The sequence below is a fragment of the Malus domestica genome, chromosome 12 (assembly GCF_042453785.1).
Source record: "Malus domestica chromosome 12, GDT2T_hap1".
Classification (NCBI taxonomy): Eukaryota; Viridiplantae; Streptophyta; class Magnoliopsida; order Rosales; family Rosaceae; genus Malus; species Malus domestica.
The window spans coordinates 17,454,063-17,472,042 of NC_091672.1; the positions used below are offsets into that span (position 1 = coordinate 17,454,063).

General features: G+C 37.3%; 1 protein-coding gene across 2 annotated transcripts; it reads right to left on the reverse strand.

Moving 5' to 3' along the window:
- Positions 1–2,480: 2,480 nt before the first annotated feature.
- LOC103430312 (adenosine kinase 2) lies at positions 2,481–5,548 on the reverse strand. 2 transcript variants are annotated; one of them, XM_008368450.4, is made up of 12 exons: positions 5,236–5,548; positions 4,941–4,994; positions 4,558–4,604; positions 4,417–4,448; positions 4,230–4,331; positions 3,935–4,002; positions 3,712–3,788; positions 3,521–3,618; positions 3,357–3,427; positions 3,205–3,271; positions 2,920–3,103; positions 2,481–2,787 (listed from the first exon to the last, which is right to left on the reverse strand). In XM_008368450.4, exons 1-12 carry the CDS (start codon positions 5,334–5,336, stop codon positions 2,645–2,647), a joined length of 1,044 nt encoding a protein of 347 aa, XP_008366672.2. In that variant the 5' UTR covers positions 5,337–5,548; the 3' UTR covers positions 2,481–2,644. The 2 variants fall into 2 exon arrangements, with proteins under 2 accessions (XP_008366672.2, XP_008366671.2); XM_008368449.4 differs by having other exon boundaries at positions 3,357–3,445; positions 5,236–5,519.
- Positions 5,549–17,980: the final 12,432 nt, after the last annotated feature.

Here is a 17,980-nt window from a genome sequence, read left to right on the forward strand (position 1 = left end):
CACATCACCACTGCCTGCTATTGGGGAAATCCCTATATATGTCGACCTTCATCGTCCATGGCAAGGCACACATCCAAAACTCCTAACTTTCTCTCATCTCCGAGAATGCATCTTCAACAAATCATCTCGAAATACTCAGTTTTCTTCCTCTTCAAGAATACCTCTTCAAACAAATCACACCAGTGCAAGAGTATCTCATATCTTCAAGGACAAGAGTAAGAGTATCTCATATTATGCAATCTCCCTGTCCTTTCCTTTGTCCTTGTTCTTACCTACAAAGGCAAGGATAAAGAAAGCAATATGTCAGAACCTCCACTCAAACTCCCGGTAAGGAACCGACTGCCTGGAACCTTTCCTGATTGCTTACCTAGTATTGCTCTCGAGTAGCCATCTTCAACTGTTGTTGGAGCTGGGTCTCCAGTCACCAAAAAGTGATGAACCATCCAAATGCAAGGGTTGCATTCCACTCTTGCATCAGAAGGCAAATACTGCAAGAGAATATGCCACACATGCATAGGAGAAACCAGGGAAAATACTACTTAAGCAAGGGGAGCAAGTAAGGTAAGTGAAAATGATACATTGAAGCATGTGGAGACAAGCGCAACAAACACGTGTTGATTCATCCCCAACAAAGCCGAAGATCACTTGCCACGTGAAGCTCCTCACTGTACAACTTCATTCAAAATCAAGCTTCGAAGGTCCTTGAAGAAATCACAAGTTTGATTCAAGATCAAGTGTCCACCACCCTTGAATTAAATTTAGCTCTAGATAAAAGAAGTAAATACAGACCTTTAGAGGCCCTCCAGCTTAGTTCAAGAACAAGCCTGTGGAAGTTAACAACAAGTAAAGTACCTCGTTCGGCAACTATTTTTGCTAAGAGACTGAAGCGGAATGATAAACAATCAGCCTAAATGATTTGAGATCAGGGGGAGATACTCATCAGGAGGAGCATCCAAAACAGATCAAGATTTTAACGAGTCAATCGAAGACTTGTGACCATCCAAGGGGCAGTGTTGTAAAGGTGACTGGATGGCTATCCACTAATCCACTAATTTGCATTTCACTATGTTGCTCGTGATTTGCTTCTATAAATGCAAGTCTTATGGAACAATACACACAAGAAGATAAGAAGTGAGAGACACACGGAAAAGGAAGAGAGAAAAGAGAGGAAAATGAGAGGAGATAATAGAAAGGGTTATTTCTGTACTTTTATTATTCCAAATTATAATGAAAGCACCATTGCTGCCCCGAGGATGTACTCCAGTCACACTGACTGTAAAGGAACATCGTAAATTTTGTGTCTTGTTTATTTATTCCACTGCACACACCGTCGATTTTATAACATCCCTATATATATGACCCTATTTTTTCTAAAAAAAGAGTTCCACTCTTGCAAAACTTCCAAAAACTTTTCTCTCTAAATTCTAACTTTGGTATCGGAGGTTTTTCAGCCAAAGCCCCCCATTTATCGTGGGTGCGTGAGGCTCTTGGCATCTAAGGTGTTAATTGTTTTGTAGGTGCAATTTTGTCCAAGAAGAAGAATGCGGAAATTTGCATCCACAATGGATATATTTAATGTTGATGCACAAAATCGAGTCGCCTTTGGCAAACTGTAAATCAAACAAATACACAAGAATGTACAGTGATTCACCTTGAGTTTGGGCTACATCCATGTTGGTGTAGCTTCCTATTCCACTATTTAAATGTAGGTTAAATTGTACGTGGAGACTTCTTGTCTTTGAGAGAGTGAAGTAGCTAAAGTTTGGAATGAGAGGCTCTCCTAGAAAGAGAGTGTGGGAGCCTATTTATAGGACAAACTTTTCCCTCCCCTTTTATATAGTCCATGAGCCAAATAATAGCGTGGCAAAGAAAGTGATAAAAAAAACCCCAAGGACTTATCCTCGTTCGGTTTTGCAGCCTACATCTATTTCCGAGACAGCAAAAAAATTCCATTAGTAACAAAGAAGAATACAAGAGTGTTCAAGTTCTCACAAACACGAGTCCCAAATACACTCAAATTCGCTCACACAAATGAGCCAACAAGATATTGAAAGGAAAATGTTAGAGAGACCATCTTTTTATACCACATTTTGTAAATCACACGACATGACAATAAAGACTTCATGGTTTAAAGAAATTAGAAAAGAAGACCAACCGTCAGCAATCATATCATGTGGGTTACATTTCTTCACCTTCAAAGATTTTGCAAACCATAGAGGCCGACGAGAACCCCCCCCCCCCCCCCCAAAAAAAAAAATCACACAGCACCGTTCAAACAATCAAAGTTCCCTTAGAAAGGATGCTTTGCAAACTGTTGATTGTCTAGAATCAACTGTTTTAGTATGTCTTTGGTTGGACGACTTCCAATTCGAACTATTTGAACTATCTATGACCAACATCAGATGTTCAAACCTGCTACTGGACAGACATCAAGCAGAACTGCAAAACTACATTTAATTTTCTACTAACACTATTTAACATGTATAAACTTTTAAGTTTTAATCCCCCCTTGTTCAAAGGGGGTGCAGGATCAAAATCTGATTCCAAATAAGCAAATACAACGATAGAACCTTGGCAATCAATAGACATCCTCAGCAATCAAAATTTAAATAATACTTAGTAGAGAACAAAGGGAATGAATAACTTAATTGAAATCAGGCTTCTCCGGGTAGGTGCAGCCAGACCTCTGGATGACAACATTTGCAGCATAGTTGCCAGCTTTCACGCAGTCTTCAATGGCTTTCTCTTGAACCAATTGAGATAGAAAACCTCCAACGAATGCATCCCCTATATAAAAAATAATACAATAGATTAGTAAATAACTCGCAATGGACTGTTTCCAATTGTTGGTGTGTTACTAGATGTTTTCAAATGTATTAATTTTACGATACATGCTACAAATTGTCACAGAACACGTACCCGCTCCATTGGTATCAACCAATTTCTCTTTGGGCAACTTGTCCACTGGGAACTTTTTCACTTTGCCATCCTCAGCAACAACCACGGGATCTGCGCCCTGAGTAATAACAGTAATCCTCTTGTGTGTCCCTGACGCTTTGGGCCATTGGGAGATCTTTAGAGCTATTTGCTCGACATCATCAATCTGTGAATTCAACCAGTCAAAATAAATACCAACATATGAATGTAAACCATTTCCAAAACATAGAATAACAGTAATCCTCATGCGGTAATAGGCTTTGTTACCTCCCAGCCATGAACTTTCGAGAAGGTTCTTGCTTCCGTCTCATTTCCAAAAACATAGTCCACATACCTACATTTCAATAAGGAAAGTCATGCCCTAAGTATGTACTTATTACTTGATTATTATGCCTTTCAAAACAAAATGAAAAGCTTACGGTAAAGCTTTATCCTGAGCATCCTTGAAAAACTCACAGATAAATGGAGCAGAAAGGTTCATTGAAAAAACCTGCAGGTAACGGGAATTCTGAAGACTCTGTCTAGCAAACGCTATTGAAAGCAGCAAAAAGACGACAATTCGAAGAAATAACATTTCAAATACCTTGTTATTTGCAGCAGCGTGTTCAGCAACAAGCTGGATGGAGTCTGGGGATACAGTTAGAAAAAAACCAGCAATGTAGATGTATTTGGCCTTCTCAACTGTCCAAACAAGAATCAGTGAATCAAGTCACAAGAATGAAGTAATTTACTACATAAATGAAGTACAAGCCTAAACACAGCTTGAAAGAGTACCCAGTGCCCAATTTTCGGGTTTCTTTAAATGCTCAAATTTGTAGCAGTTAGCGGCTGACAAGTTGGCAATAAGGGACCTACATATACACACGGTAGAATTGTTGTCAGTCCAATAGGTTGAGAATTATGAGTGTACATTTCAAACTATATCAACAGTTAACGGATGACTAGCAAATTGGAAAGCAAAATTTGAAATTTCAAAAAATGCTTGACATAAACTGACCTTTCACCACCAACAACACAGACAGCACAAGTTCCCGTTGGTGCAGTCTCATCCACATAATAGTGAACCTGATTAAGAAAAGCAACTGGTGTAGCGATATTGGGCAGTAAAGGTGGAAATGCAATTTAGAAGGAAAAACACTACTTTACTTTTTCAATCCACAACTTAAAAGAACATAAAGAATATAAAATCCGTCATTTTTTTTTATGGCTGATAAAAATTCCTATCTTTGTATGCCTACATAGTAATATATTATATAATGAATAAAGCAAGAGCGATATAAGAAGAAACTTGCATTAACACCAGCAAGTTTTGAGTTCTTCTTCATCTCTTCACCATACTTGTCCTTTCCAATGGAACCCATATAACTTGTTGCACCAGGTACTTGAAGCATCCACTGCAGAAGGTAGAGAGATATACGTTCAATGGTGATACCAATTGATTAAGGATAAAAATGATCAAATGAGAAATTCAGCAAGCACCTGAGCAACTCGAATGGAATTCTGAGTAGCACCTGCATAATTCAAAAGTTAAACTCAACTTATTGTCGTAGTAATCACAAATTTAGCACATCTACAACAATATTTATTTGAAAACCAGACAAAATACAATCAGCGTTCTACCTCCAGCAATGTACTCCACGTTGTACTTGGAAGACATTTCGTCGTACCTGAGACAAACATTGTGTATGAACTATGTTTAGCCACAAACAATTGTTTTGCGGTCAGACAGAAGCGTGGAGGACTTATCTTCATTAATGGAACTACATCTATTTGACAACACTGTGTATGAACATAATCCTTTTATGGTTGTTACTCAGATAAATTAGGCATTAAACTTTAGCACATTTTAAAGTGTCGGTGCAGTTTAACCAAAGCACAATCCAATATCCCTCACTTTGAACAGGAGATTAAGTAAAAAAAAAACAATTACCCACAAGACCTCTACAGACTCGTATTTATGCAAGAAAAGTAGAAATTCGAAAGGCGAAAACTAAATCACTTACATGGGCAGGTGCTTGTCCTCTGCAAGAATCGCATTGTTGGGCTTGAGGTCATATCTGTGACACAAAAAGCAAACAAAATCAATCCCACCACACCAAATTATGTGTTCTTGTAGCTCACAGTACAGTGAACCAAAGCGTAGAGTATAAACTAATCTACACACTTGAGCTAGAAAGCCCAAATATTGCTTAGGCAATAGATCAAACATCTGGCGGGCAACATAAAGGTTCATGCATCAGAGTTTTGTGCAAAAGAAAGAAAAAAAGAGCAAAAGGGGTTTGAGAGAATGCGACGTGCTTCTGCAAGAACTCCTCGTCGACGACGGCGGAGATGTCTAGCAGTGGGTTTCCCATCCCCAACAGAATTCCCTCGGACGCCATTGAGAGAGAGAGCTGCATCTGGAGCTTAAGAAACAGTAGCACTTACAAAGATGGAGAAATCAGATCAGATCTATGAAGGTTGGTATTGGGATGGAACCAAATGTGTATGTTTATAGCTACGAGTGGCTGTGACTACGGTGCTGCGGTGAAGTAGGTTAGTGGGTCTCTCGCAATTTTACCAAACCCAGTGGGCTCATTTGGGAAAGGGCAAAAGGTTGATCCCACTATTTGTAGTCAATGGTGTTTTAATCTTATGAAATATCTCCGTCACTTAGAACTACGATCTGATGTTATTCTTCTTCGTTTGTAAGTAAGAGGTATTAAGTTTGATTCTCATCAAAGGCGAATTTGAACCATATTATTGTTAGCACATTGTAAAGCTAAGCCCACATTCTTAGTATATATGATATCGTTTGTTACAAAAATAAAATAAAATCTTATGAAACATCCCCAATTATGTTTTTATTCTTTTTTTTCAAGTTTAGGTGGTACCAAATAATACCCAGTGTAGTCGTATTTATCTTTTTAATGTTGAATATAACTCAAATTTGAGTCGCTGCTCTCTATGACCACGAAAAGTATGCGACATAATTAGAAGAGAATGCTTTTTGGAATTGTACTGTCTCTATTCATATCTCAAGGAGGAACTTATAAGATGGTACAATCATATCAATAAGGAAAGAACTAATTTACATGAAATCATGCTAAACTAAGAATCCCGAGATTATAGGAATATACAAAAGTAAACACTCCCCCTCAAGTTGGTGAATATATGTTGCACATGTCTAACTTGTGTAATAAAACTTGAAAACTTCTGACTTCAAACAGTCTTTGTGAAAATATCTGCTAATTGATCTTCCATATTCTTATTGCCAGTACCTCAATTATTTTCCCTTCAAATTTTTCTTTAATGAAGAATTGATCAACTTCAACATGCATTGTTCTATAATGTTGTACAAGATTATGGGCAATGCCATAGGCAATTTTACTATCACAAAATAGTTTCATGGGATGATCATACTTTATACCCAAATCGCTTAACAAAAGTTTAAACCACAAAATTTCACAAATCCCCAAAGTCAATACCTTTGTATTCAACTTCTGCACTGGAACGGGCAACCACATTTTGTTTCTTACTTCTTCATGTAACCAAACCTCCAATGAATGTAAAGTAACCAGATATTGAGTGCATATCATCCACCGAACCTGCCCAATTTGCATCAGTATAACTTCAACTCTAAGATGGTTATTCCTTTTTAAAAAAAATTCCTTTGCCTAGACTTCCCTTCAGATCTCGCAAAATCCTCATTACTGCATTCATATGTTATTCTCCAGGATCATGCTTGTATTGACTTACCACACTCAAGGCATAAGCAATGTCTGGTCTTGTGTGTGCTCAGTACATTAAACAACCTACTAACTTTTGGTATCTCCCTTTGTCAACCGATACTTGATTAGGATCAACACTAAACTTCAACCCTTTCTCCGATGGTGTAGCTACTGGCTGACAAGCTGACATGTCAGTTTCATGCAGTAAATCAATAATATACTTCCTTTGAGACAAGAAAATCCTAGAACTGCTTCTTGATACCTCAATCCCTAGAAAATATTTCAAGGATCCAAGGTCCCTCATCTCAAATTTTGTAGACAGGTATCTTTGCAAGGCTACACTATTTTCCAGATCTTTCCATTTTACCACCATATCATCTACTACACAATAAGCGCAGTTAGCTTCCCATTTTATCTTTCAGAAGCAAAGTATGATCGGAGTTACTTTGTCCGTAACCAAAGGCTCTCATAGACTTTGTGAATCTTCCAAACTATGCTCGAGGGGACTGCTTCAAACCATACACGGATTTCTTCAACCTGCACACCTTTCTTTCGTACTTATTTGGAATGTTACATCCTGGTGGAAGATCCATATAAATCTGTTTTATCAAATCCCCATGCAAGAGGGAATTCTTCACGTCAAACTGTTGTAAGGGCCAATTAAGATTTGTAGCCGAGAAAACAAAAAACAAACTGTGTTGATCTTGGCCACAGGAGCAAATGTATTTGTACAGTCGATTCTATATTTTTTTACTGTACCTTACGCTACCAATCTTGCCTTAAAGCGATCCACCATCCCATTAGCTTTATACTTCACAGTATAAACCCATTTTCATCCCACAACTTTCTTGCCAGCTCGCAAGTTTGTGATCTCCTAGGTAGCATTCTTCTTTAAAGACTTCAACTCTTTATTCATTGCTACTTGCCAACATGGATCAACTAAAGCCTTCTGCACACTGTTAGGAATAGATACAATAGATAAATGATGCACAAATGACTTATTTGATTATGATAGGTGACTTGTAGATGCATAATTGCTTAACAGGTATAACACATTAGACTTAGGGTTGAGAATACCTCGGTTGACATAGTCAGGAAGACGATGTAGTGGTGGTGCGTTCGGGATCAAAGAAAATTAATTATAATTATTGGGGCTCAAGGGTGGCGAGACTGACTATGAGATGGCTGGCGGCACTTAGCTATTTGGCAGTGAGGTTTCTTGCATTGGCTCATTCCTTTCAAGGTTTTCAACATTATTTTCATGTGAATGATCACCACCTGTCTCCAAGATATTGCCACTTAATTCAAAGTCATTCACATCAGTATTTTATTATGAATGATCACCACTTATTTCCAAGACATCACCATTTGAATCTAAATCATTCACAATATTTGTATTCGGAATAGTATAATCAAGAGTTTGAACTTCTGTTTGATTCTTCCCTTGAAATGAAGACTCAGGATTGCCAAAGTACATATCAGTCTCATGAAATGCAACATCCATAGTGACAAACAACTTTTTCGACGGAGGGTGATAATATCGATATCTTTTTTTATTTGAGGCATATCCTATAAACACACATTGCAGGGCCCGAGGTTCAAGCTTACTCCTTTATTGTTTATGGAGATGAACGAATGCCACACTGCCAAACACGTGAGGTGGAAGATTAGGGACTGCATAAGCTTCAACATGTCAGGATAGAGCTTGTTGTGGCGTCTGAAAATCAACTGATCAAGATGGAACATTATTAATGAGATACGTGGCTGAGGTAAAAGCTTTTCCCTAATAAGATAAGGGAAGATGCGCCTCTAGCAAGGAAGCATGAACAACCTTCAAAAGCTGACGATTCTTTCTTTCTGCAACCCCATTTTGTTGTGGAGTAGATGGACATGTGGTTTAATGAACAATACCATGATGATCAAGAAAGACACGAAGTTCAGAGTTCACATACTCGCTGCCAATATCACTCTTGAGAACCTATATTTGTGACTTATACTGTACTTGCACCATTTTGTGGAATTGTTGAAACAAAAAAGGAACTTCACTTTTGGACTTCATTAAACAAACCCAAGTCATACGTGTGGAATCATCAATAAAAGTAACAAGTCATACATGTGGAATCATCAATAAAAGTAACAAACCAATAAGCACCACCAAATGTAGTAGCTTTATAGGGTCCCTAAACATCAGAATAAATTATCATAAATAAAACTCAACTTTTATTCAAATGTGACGAAAACGAAATATGATGACTTATAGACAGTTCACAAACACAACATTAAAGCTAGACACATCATGCTTAACAAATAGGCTAGGACACAACCTCTGTAAATACCCGAAAGAAGCATGTCCAAGGCGACAATGCCACAACCAAACCTCCGAAACTTTATTTCCCCTCATCTTGAGATCCTTCCATGGCAAGTGCTTGAGTCAACATTCGGGTACTGTTCGTTGTCAGCTCCAAGTAATAGAGCCTCCCCTTTCTAACACCATAACCAATCATCTTGCGAGTCCGAATGTCTTTAAAAACATAAAAAGAAGACCAAAAAATCACAAGACAATGTATGACTATGGTTATTTAAGCAACAGATAACAAATTATAATCAAGGGAATGAACAAGTAGTAAGACATCAAGATTAAGGGTATCAAAAAGGGAGACAACACCTTCCCCAGTAATGGGGACAACATTACTGTGACAGCCAATCCCTAATTTTACGATTTTATTAATTTTTAAAAGAGTGAATTGATGAAAATGCCCCTACTGGCGAGATTGTTGATTTTCGTTGACCGTCATTTAGTGACGCGTGCAAGTTACTATTTTATCGTACTCTCAAAGTTCTCGACGAGATGATCTCGTAAGCATAATCTGAATCGAAGCCAGAGTTACGATAAGGGTTTTACGGAACTACAAATCCAAAAAGTACTTTTGTAAAGATTACTATTTATTATTTTATATATCTCTCATAGTTATTATATTATTATTTTAATATTAATTGAGAGAAAGGAATGAAAGAAGAATGATGGACGGAGGAAAAAAAGGAGAAAAAAGAGAAAAAAAAGGGTTGCTACCCAATCAAAGGAGATAATGGAGAAAAGAGAGAGAGGATGGTGGATGCCTAATCACAAAAAAGAGAAGGAGATAGTGACCAACCAGAGAAGAGAGAAATGAGAAGAAATGAGAGAGTTAAGGAGCACCGGATCACCCTTGACCTGGTTCCTCCAGCCGACCCGATTTTGAAACACCCAAATGCCGATTCTGCTGTTTTCTCGACGAGATGATCATCGCCACTACCTAAAACCAACTCCACAACCTTCCTTCTTCAAGTTCCACCAAAAACCCGACCGTTTTTTGTCTCAGTTTCGTGGGGATAGCATCGACGACACCGTGGGGGAGATCGGCGGAAATCCGCCATTTTTGAAGGTGATTCCTTCGACCACCACCACCATTAGCCTCCTCATGAACCCAGGAACAAGTCCCAAGCCTTGGTTGGTGCGGCAGAGCACCAAAGATGACAAATAGAAGTGCAACCTTTATAGGGTTTCAGGCGGTTCGTGGTAATTTCAGGCCACTTCCCGGCCGAATTGGACTTTGGCTTAGGTATAAAAGTTGTTCCTCTCATCAAGATCTTCATTTTTGTAAAATTTAGGAATTTTTGGAGTTGTTCGATTTTCTGGCAAATCGGGGCGGCCGACTGCCACGTGCAGCAGCATGTGCAGCGGTGCATGGCTAGTGGGCCGATGCTACCTTTTTAAGTTAAATTCGAAGTTCTAATTTTAATTTGATAACTGCTTGTTATAATTCGATAGTTTGAACCTAGTATGGAATACTATGCCACTTGATCATTTTATGATTCGATGATCCGATCATTGGATCGTCACCAAACTTTAATACATTATAGTACATAATAATTAAGGTCCAAATTGAATTTCTAAGTTTGTAAAACAAACGTTGATAGCAACCTAATTTTAGCAATTGGTGGAGATCCGACTATTGGATCGTAAAGAAGTTTTAGCATGTTGTTATAGAAGCATAGTGTGAATTTTGGGAAGTTACGGATTGGAAATCCATGGGCGGATGTTCCAGATTGACTTGTATAGGGTTGTGGACCCTTATTAGCATATTTCTACGCCCCAATTCCAAATTCACGCTCTGTTTTTCCAAATTTAATTGTTTTAGTGGAGTTTTCCTAATGGGTCCTAATATTATGCTTAGTTGTGATTATTATCGGTGACTTCGGCTATTCTAGTTCGAACAGGTTTGACTCAACGACATTATCTGTGAGTGGGTCTTTACTTTTAATATTATATATCTATTTAGTTTCCAATTATACATTTGAAATAGAATCTCCTACGCATGCCTAGATTAGACTAATGCATAAGAATTAGCGAAATAACGGAAAATTTTGAAATTATCAAAAATCCTATGGGATGCACATGTATGTGCACTTTTATGGGGTTTTGATTTTGGCCATGAGTAATATCGTATTTATTACTATTATGTTGACTTGAATTATGGAATTAGTATGGCATGACTATATTGGTGTTATTTGCTCATCGTTTGCTACACCGGTGTTGGTACTCACTCGGGCCAGGGCTAGTCTTTCACGTGTATGTGCACATCGCACCGTATGCTCACTTTGGATCCATTGTAGGTGCCAGTCCTGTCGTAAAAGTTGCAATAGGCAATTCCGACTCGTATGTGCTGCACATAGCACCAGACTTCACGTGATTGTAGTACTAGAGCGTATATTATGATTACACCCAGTCATGTTCATGTCAGAATAGCTCTGCATGAACTCGTGTGTTAGCATGTGTCAATGAGCACTCATTATGATATGTATGTTTGCTTATGCGAGATTATGTGATTACGGATGTCTTGCATATTGATGAAGTATTGTGTCGTATTGAATTCTTGGGATTTTACGGGCTATGGTAAGTATTTTCATACTATACGTAGTATGTATATTTTGAAAACTATACTTATTTTACGGCGAGGGGTTATTAATGTTTTCAGAAAGGTTTTTATAAAGCTTTATTTTTAGGCACACTCACCCTTGTTTTTCACCCATCTAGGTTTTATTGCTAAGCTTACATGTCGACGAGGATTCTTGGCAAATCTTGGTGTAGACGATTACCTTCGATGGTATAATTCTCACTCGATTGTACTGTACTATACTGTACTTATGCTCTGTCATCACGTGTGAAATGGATTCATTCCCCGTCACAGCGCACTCTTATATTTAGGCACTTTTACGTTTAAATTTATTCACATTTTCCACTACACTACACTTTATGGCTTCGTCACCTTCCAGGTGTCAGCCATCAAAGCTCGATTTAGATTTCCAAGTGGACATTCCGGGTCGGGGTGTCAATTACTGTTGGCAACACTCACGAACATGGACAAAGCTAGAAATCTATATGAATAGAGGCATCTTCAAACAACAAAGTCACGAATTAAAAAGACTTAAGAATTTACTAAACAAAACACTTATATATTAATCCATAAGATTTTTCATACAATATATAACAATAGCACTTGACACATTTTCTTAATTACCAATACCATTAAATATCTCTCTATAAAAATAATCATGTTATTATTCATCTATTGATCTCCCATCCAATTTTCAATTGATTCTTCAAAAACTTCATAGCCATTATGTGCATCCTTTTTATTTATAAAAAAATAAAATAAAATAATAAAAAAAACTGAGTGGGGCCATCCGCTCCGCTCCCTCTGAGCCCAACGTGTCTCCATCCATGCTCACGAAAGTTTTGGTGGGCGATTTTAAGGCTTGTACATGTTTAGAATCACAAGTCATATGTTTAGTAGCACCATAATCAATTATCCATGTATTATTCATAACAAATGTAAAAACTTGAAAAGCCTTACAAGTTACAATTGATCATACTCTCATGTCTTGTTCGGTTGGATTGATTCAAATGGACACAAACCTCTGATGTAATTGCACTAAGTAGTTGGGTGCAACGCGGGAGAATGATGGATAAGGCCCAAATTTGCAATCAAATCAGGCCATTTCCAATCAGGCCAGCCAAAGGGCTATAGGCCAAAACATGATCCATTTGACACAAAACTCATCTCCAATGGAGGGTTGGCAAAAACAATTTGGGATCTACAAGGCCAAAATCCAGCCAGCTAGCCTGAAAAGTCAACAACCCACTTACTAGCTAACGTTGTATAAAGATTCTATGCTCAGTACATAGACAGAAGAGTATTGCGAATAGGAAATTATGTAATATTGACGATGTTGCCTGAAAGGTAGTATATGAGCGCGATCAGGGCGTTAATCGGTTAATTTATGTGTATTTCCTAATGAGGGGTATGATGGTAATGTTGCACCCTTGTGAATTTGTTACTTGCTTATTGAGACAACAGTCAATTGCTGGTATTGCTGGCTGCAAACCGTAGTATCGATAACTTATTCGTTGGATTTGTTAAGCAAGTGGACAAGTAAGCCCGTTTACGTTAGTATTGTTATTTATTTATTTATTGCTTGGGCTTGACCCAAAGATACTACACGCATATTATCGGAGTACATGACACTACGAATGCGTAGGTGAAATTTTTCTATGTTCGGTTTTAATTTCAATACAACTATTTTAATTCTACATTATTGTATATAGGTATTTTTTTTAAGTTGTTATATATTTATTTTTGACTTTATGTTTTTATACAAGTATTGCATTATAGTATTGTACTGAAGAAGAATGAAATTTTGAGTTTAGAGGCATGAAAGAGGAATCATTACAATCCGATCGCGACGGAATGATATTCTCTTTTATGCAACCATTGTAGCTTGATTTTTTCTATATATATTTTCTTTCTATCTTTGAGTATTTTATGTATAACAACTTATTTCAAATTTTGGGGACAAATTTTTTTAAGGTGGGTAGATTGTAACAACTCATCCCTAATTTTATGATTTTATTAATTTTAAAAGAGTGAATTGGCAAAAATACCCCTAGAGGCAAGATTGTTGACTTTCGTTGACCGTTACTTCGTGACACGTATGAGCAATTATTTTATTGTATTCTCGAAGTACTCAACGGTACGAACACGTAGATGCAAGCGGAATTGAATTCAGAGTTACAACAAAAATTTTACGAAACTATGAACCAGAAAGGCAAATTGGTAATTTCACGTTGCGTAGGACATATTTTCTGTCTTTCCTTTTGTAGCCTTGTTTTGTGAGCCATGTGGGGCCCACACCATTCCTCTTCCTCTCTCCAGTGTCTCTTCCTATATTTCTGGGACCTCTCTTTTGCTGCCACCTCATTTTTCTTCTTCATCTCTTTAACTCTCTCTTCTCCACCACTCCCTCTCCTTTGTAAAGCCGAGGAGACCATACAACCTTCCCATTTCCGACGAACTCCAAACTCCCATCACAATCTCACCGTCTCAATGTCTCACAAAACCAGGAAATGAGGGTGGAAAACCCCTAAACTCCCTTAAACCTCTCATTTTTCTCTTTGTACAAAAATGCACAGCGGCACCACCTCGCTGTACTGCAGCGAGCCTCACAACCAAACCACCTCCACATCACTCCCTTCACTACTTATTTGTATGGCCAAAATCAAAGGAAATAGCTTTGAGCTCACTATCTTTCCCTCGTTTCTCTCTCCTTTGTAAGCTAATGGAACCACCGTCGGTGCCATGTTTCCCGGCGAGCTTTTTGAACTTCCAACCAAGGTAAGCCTCGGGTCATCTCCGTCCTTCCTCCTTTGTGATTTAGAAACAATGTTAAGATGTTGGATGTCTAAATTGGTGAGGTTTGATACGGAAACATGACTGGGAGGAAAGAGTTCCCTGAATTCCAGCGAAATCTGTGACCATTTGGTCATTTTCAGATGTTATTTTCGGCCATCTTCGGTTATGAGTCGGTCCCATGTAGGTATATATCGATTCCCCTTATTCCCAGCTTCACATCTATATATAAATTACTGTTTATGGTTAAGATTTGAGCTAGTTTAAAGCTCTAAAAGTTGGCCATGCAACCTGCAAATTTGCAAGCTTCACAAGGAAGGCGAGTACCAGTGTACCAACAGGTGCGTGGGGAGCCACCGCGAGTGGCGTGTGGCTTTTAATGCAGTCACCTTGTGGTGGCTCGTGGAGGAACCCAAGGTTCCTTTTTAGGTTTCTTGACGTGTTGAATTTGAATCCGCTCTCCATTTTCCGAAATTCCATTGTTTTAAAATAGTTCCTTTATTAGCCGTACTTTGTACTAAAACCCGTATATACATTAGTACGTTAAATATTTATGTAAATGGTTTCATTTTTAGGTGAAGTGCATCAACAACATGATTTGTGAGTGGGTATTTTCTTTTATATAGTATATATATTTGTTTAGTTTTCACATATATATTTAATAATGAATTTTCTACGTGATTGCCAAAATTAAATTAACGTTTATAAGAAAGGTCGTAATGCTGAGAATTATGAAATTATTCTTAATCCAGCAGGATGCACATGTATGTGTACTATTATGGAATGCCTTAATTGTTGTACTTTTATGCGCAAACGGAAACGAATTATAACAAAGTACCAAATATCAAAGTCGTAGAAGAAAGCTAAAACAAACAATCTCAAACTAACACAAGAGATTTACGTGGTTCGGCGTAAAGCCTACTCCATGGGCGTAGCACGGAAAGGAATTTCACTAAACAAACGGAGATTACAAAAGAGTGTTTAAACTCTCACAACCCAAATCCCACAAATTACAAACCCTAAACCAAACGAGTAGAGAACTCAAAACAAAAGGAGAAGATTCTCCCAAATTGCTCTCTAACTCACAAATTGACTCTCACCAAATTGCCACACGAATGAGTCACACAAAATACACTAACCCTAAGGTCCTATTTATAGTGCATAGGACTTAGGTTACAATAGGAATCCTAATAGGAAATAAATCCAAATCCTAATCAAATAGGTAATTAACAAAATCTCTCCACCAAGGAAACTAACTAAGAAGTCAAAACTAAACCCAAATAGGACACCAAAACCAAATAGGTAACACAAACCTAATTTATTGCATCATCCTAATTTTGAGCCAAAAACCCAACATTAATTATATTTGCAGCCACAAATATTGCTATGTTGACTAGAATTATCGATTTACCGTTGCATGATCATATTTATGTTATCTGCTCATTGTGTGCTACACTCGTGTTAATACTTGCCTAGGCTAGGGCCAGTCTTTCACATAGATGTTCATATCGCATCATACGCTTACTTTGGATTCATTGTAGGTGTCAGTCATATCCTAGATTGCTATAGGAAATTAGGACTCGTATGTGATGCACATAGCGCTAATCTTCACGTGATTGTAGTACTAGAGCGTAAATCATTGTTACACCTAGTCTTGTTCATGTGAAAATTCCTCAGCATGAACTCGTGTATTAGCATATGTCGATGAGCACTCGATATGATATGTTTGCTTATGCGAGATTATGTGATTACAGACGTGATGTGTTTATTTACAAAATACGGTAATGTATTGAATTATTGAGATACTGCAGGTTATGGTAAGTATTTTCATACTATACATAGTGTGTATATTTTGGAAATTATACTTGTTTTATGGCGAGGGGTTTTACGTTTTGAATTTTTTTTACAAAACTTTATTTTTAGGCCCACTCACCCTTGTTTTTCGCCCTCCAGGTTTTAATGGCAAAGCTTTTGTGTTGACGAGGATTCTTGGAATATGTTGGTATAGGAGTGTACCTTCAATGGTATAATTCTTATCCTACTTTTATTATACTTTACTTTTGCTCTGACATCACGTGTGAAATGAGTCCAATCCCACTCATAAGCACACTCTTATATTTAGGTGCTTTTAGGTTTAAATTTATTCCCATTTTCCACACCACTACATTTTATGGCTTCGTCATCCTTTGGATGCCGACCAGCACAGCTCTATTTGGAGTCCAAGTGTACATCTCGGGTTGGGGGTGTGTCATTCTATTCACCTTAAACACTATTTTAATATTTAAGTTGTTGTAATCTCTAGTATTTAAGTTGTTGTACTTTTTGTATTTAAGGTGTTGTATTTCAATGAAGTTGTATTAAAATTAAAATATTTAATAACAAGAAACTTAAAACATTTAACAAATAACAACACAATCTCCACTCTAAGGAAAAGTGACACTCAAAATATGTCCGAAAATCTTATTTTAATATGGTAGTTTAATTCAATTATTCTATAAAATTAAATAACAATCTTTAAATAATAAATTATTGAGGGGGCTAAAAAATTGCCCCCTTCGATTGAACATGATATATAAATATGGCTTGATATTGTTCATTAAAAAATAATTTTTTGCAAGCTATAATCTAGACGGGTCTTAAAAACCCCATTGAATTGGAGATGGCCTCAAGCCCTGGCAATGAGCCTATACTGGCCAAAAAACAAATCAAATATTTTCTTTTCTCCTTTTCTTTTCTTCCTATTTTTCCTTTGTTTTTCCTTTGTTTTTCTTTTTCCCTTTTCTTTTTCTTTGTTCTTCTTTCTTTTTCTTTCTTCTTCTGTGAGAATGCGTGCAAGCCGATGGGTCTCGGTTCATGCTTTCTGGCTTGCTGGGCGTGACGGCGATGTGGGTTCAGGTGACAACTTGGGTTCGTCGGATCGAGTTCTTCAAGTTGTGGATCGGGATTTCTAGCAACACGGATTGAGGCTATGCATGGGTCGTCGGGTCTCGAGCAAGGCCGACCCAGGCCCAGTGCGGGCAAGGCGATCGTCTGGGGCCTAAAAAAATTTGGGGCACCAAAATTATTAGGGTGGTATATTTATATATGTTTTCATAAGAGTATAAATTTATAAAATTTGGTTTGATGACAAAGAAATTTAACTAGAAGTGGTGGTTTTGTCATTTGGAAATAATAAATAGGTCTTGGGTTCAAAACACTACCTGTGCTTATTTACTTTCTAATTTTTACAAATTTCTTTTCATAAGAGTATAAATTTATAAAATTTGGTTAAATGATCAAGAAGTTTAATTAGAAGCAATGGTTTTTGTTGTTGAAAATTAACAAGATTTTCTAAGTTCGAAATGCTATATGCTTGTTTATTCTTTACAATTTTTATGAATATTTGTTTGGTTGTTAATTTATTTTTAGTAACTAGCTAGTAGCTATGTAGGTTGCTATTTTTAAATATTCATTTGAAATTCAAGTCTAATCTTCTATAAAGAGTAATACGTAGACCAAATTAGAGCAAATTTGTAAATCATATGACGTGTCATCAAAGGGTTTAATTTAGTGCTCATTCATTATTTATACATATTAATTAAAGACTCGAAAACATCATTATTTTTT

Bases quoted from the DNA above. Each gene is read 5' to 3' on its own strand.
- LOC103430312 (XM_008368449.4), bottom strand. From the start codon at position 5,336: ATGCAGCTCTCTCTCTCAATGGCGTCCGAGGGAATTCTGTTGGGGATG. The intron at 3,272-3,356 runs GTAAGCTTTTCA...ATTGAAATGTAG, and splicing joins GCTCAGGATAAAGCTTTACC to GTATGTGGACTATGTTTTTG. The intron at 2,788-2,919 runs GTACGTGTTCTG...TTTTTTATATAG, and splicing joins GGTTGATACCAATGGAGCGG to GGGATGCATTCGTTGGAGGT.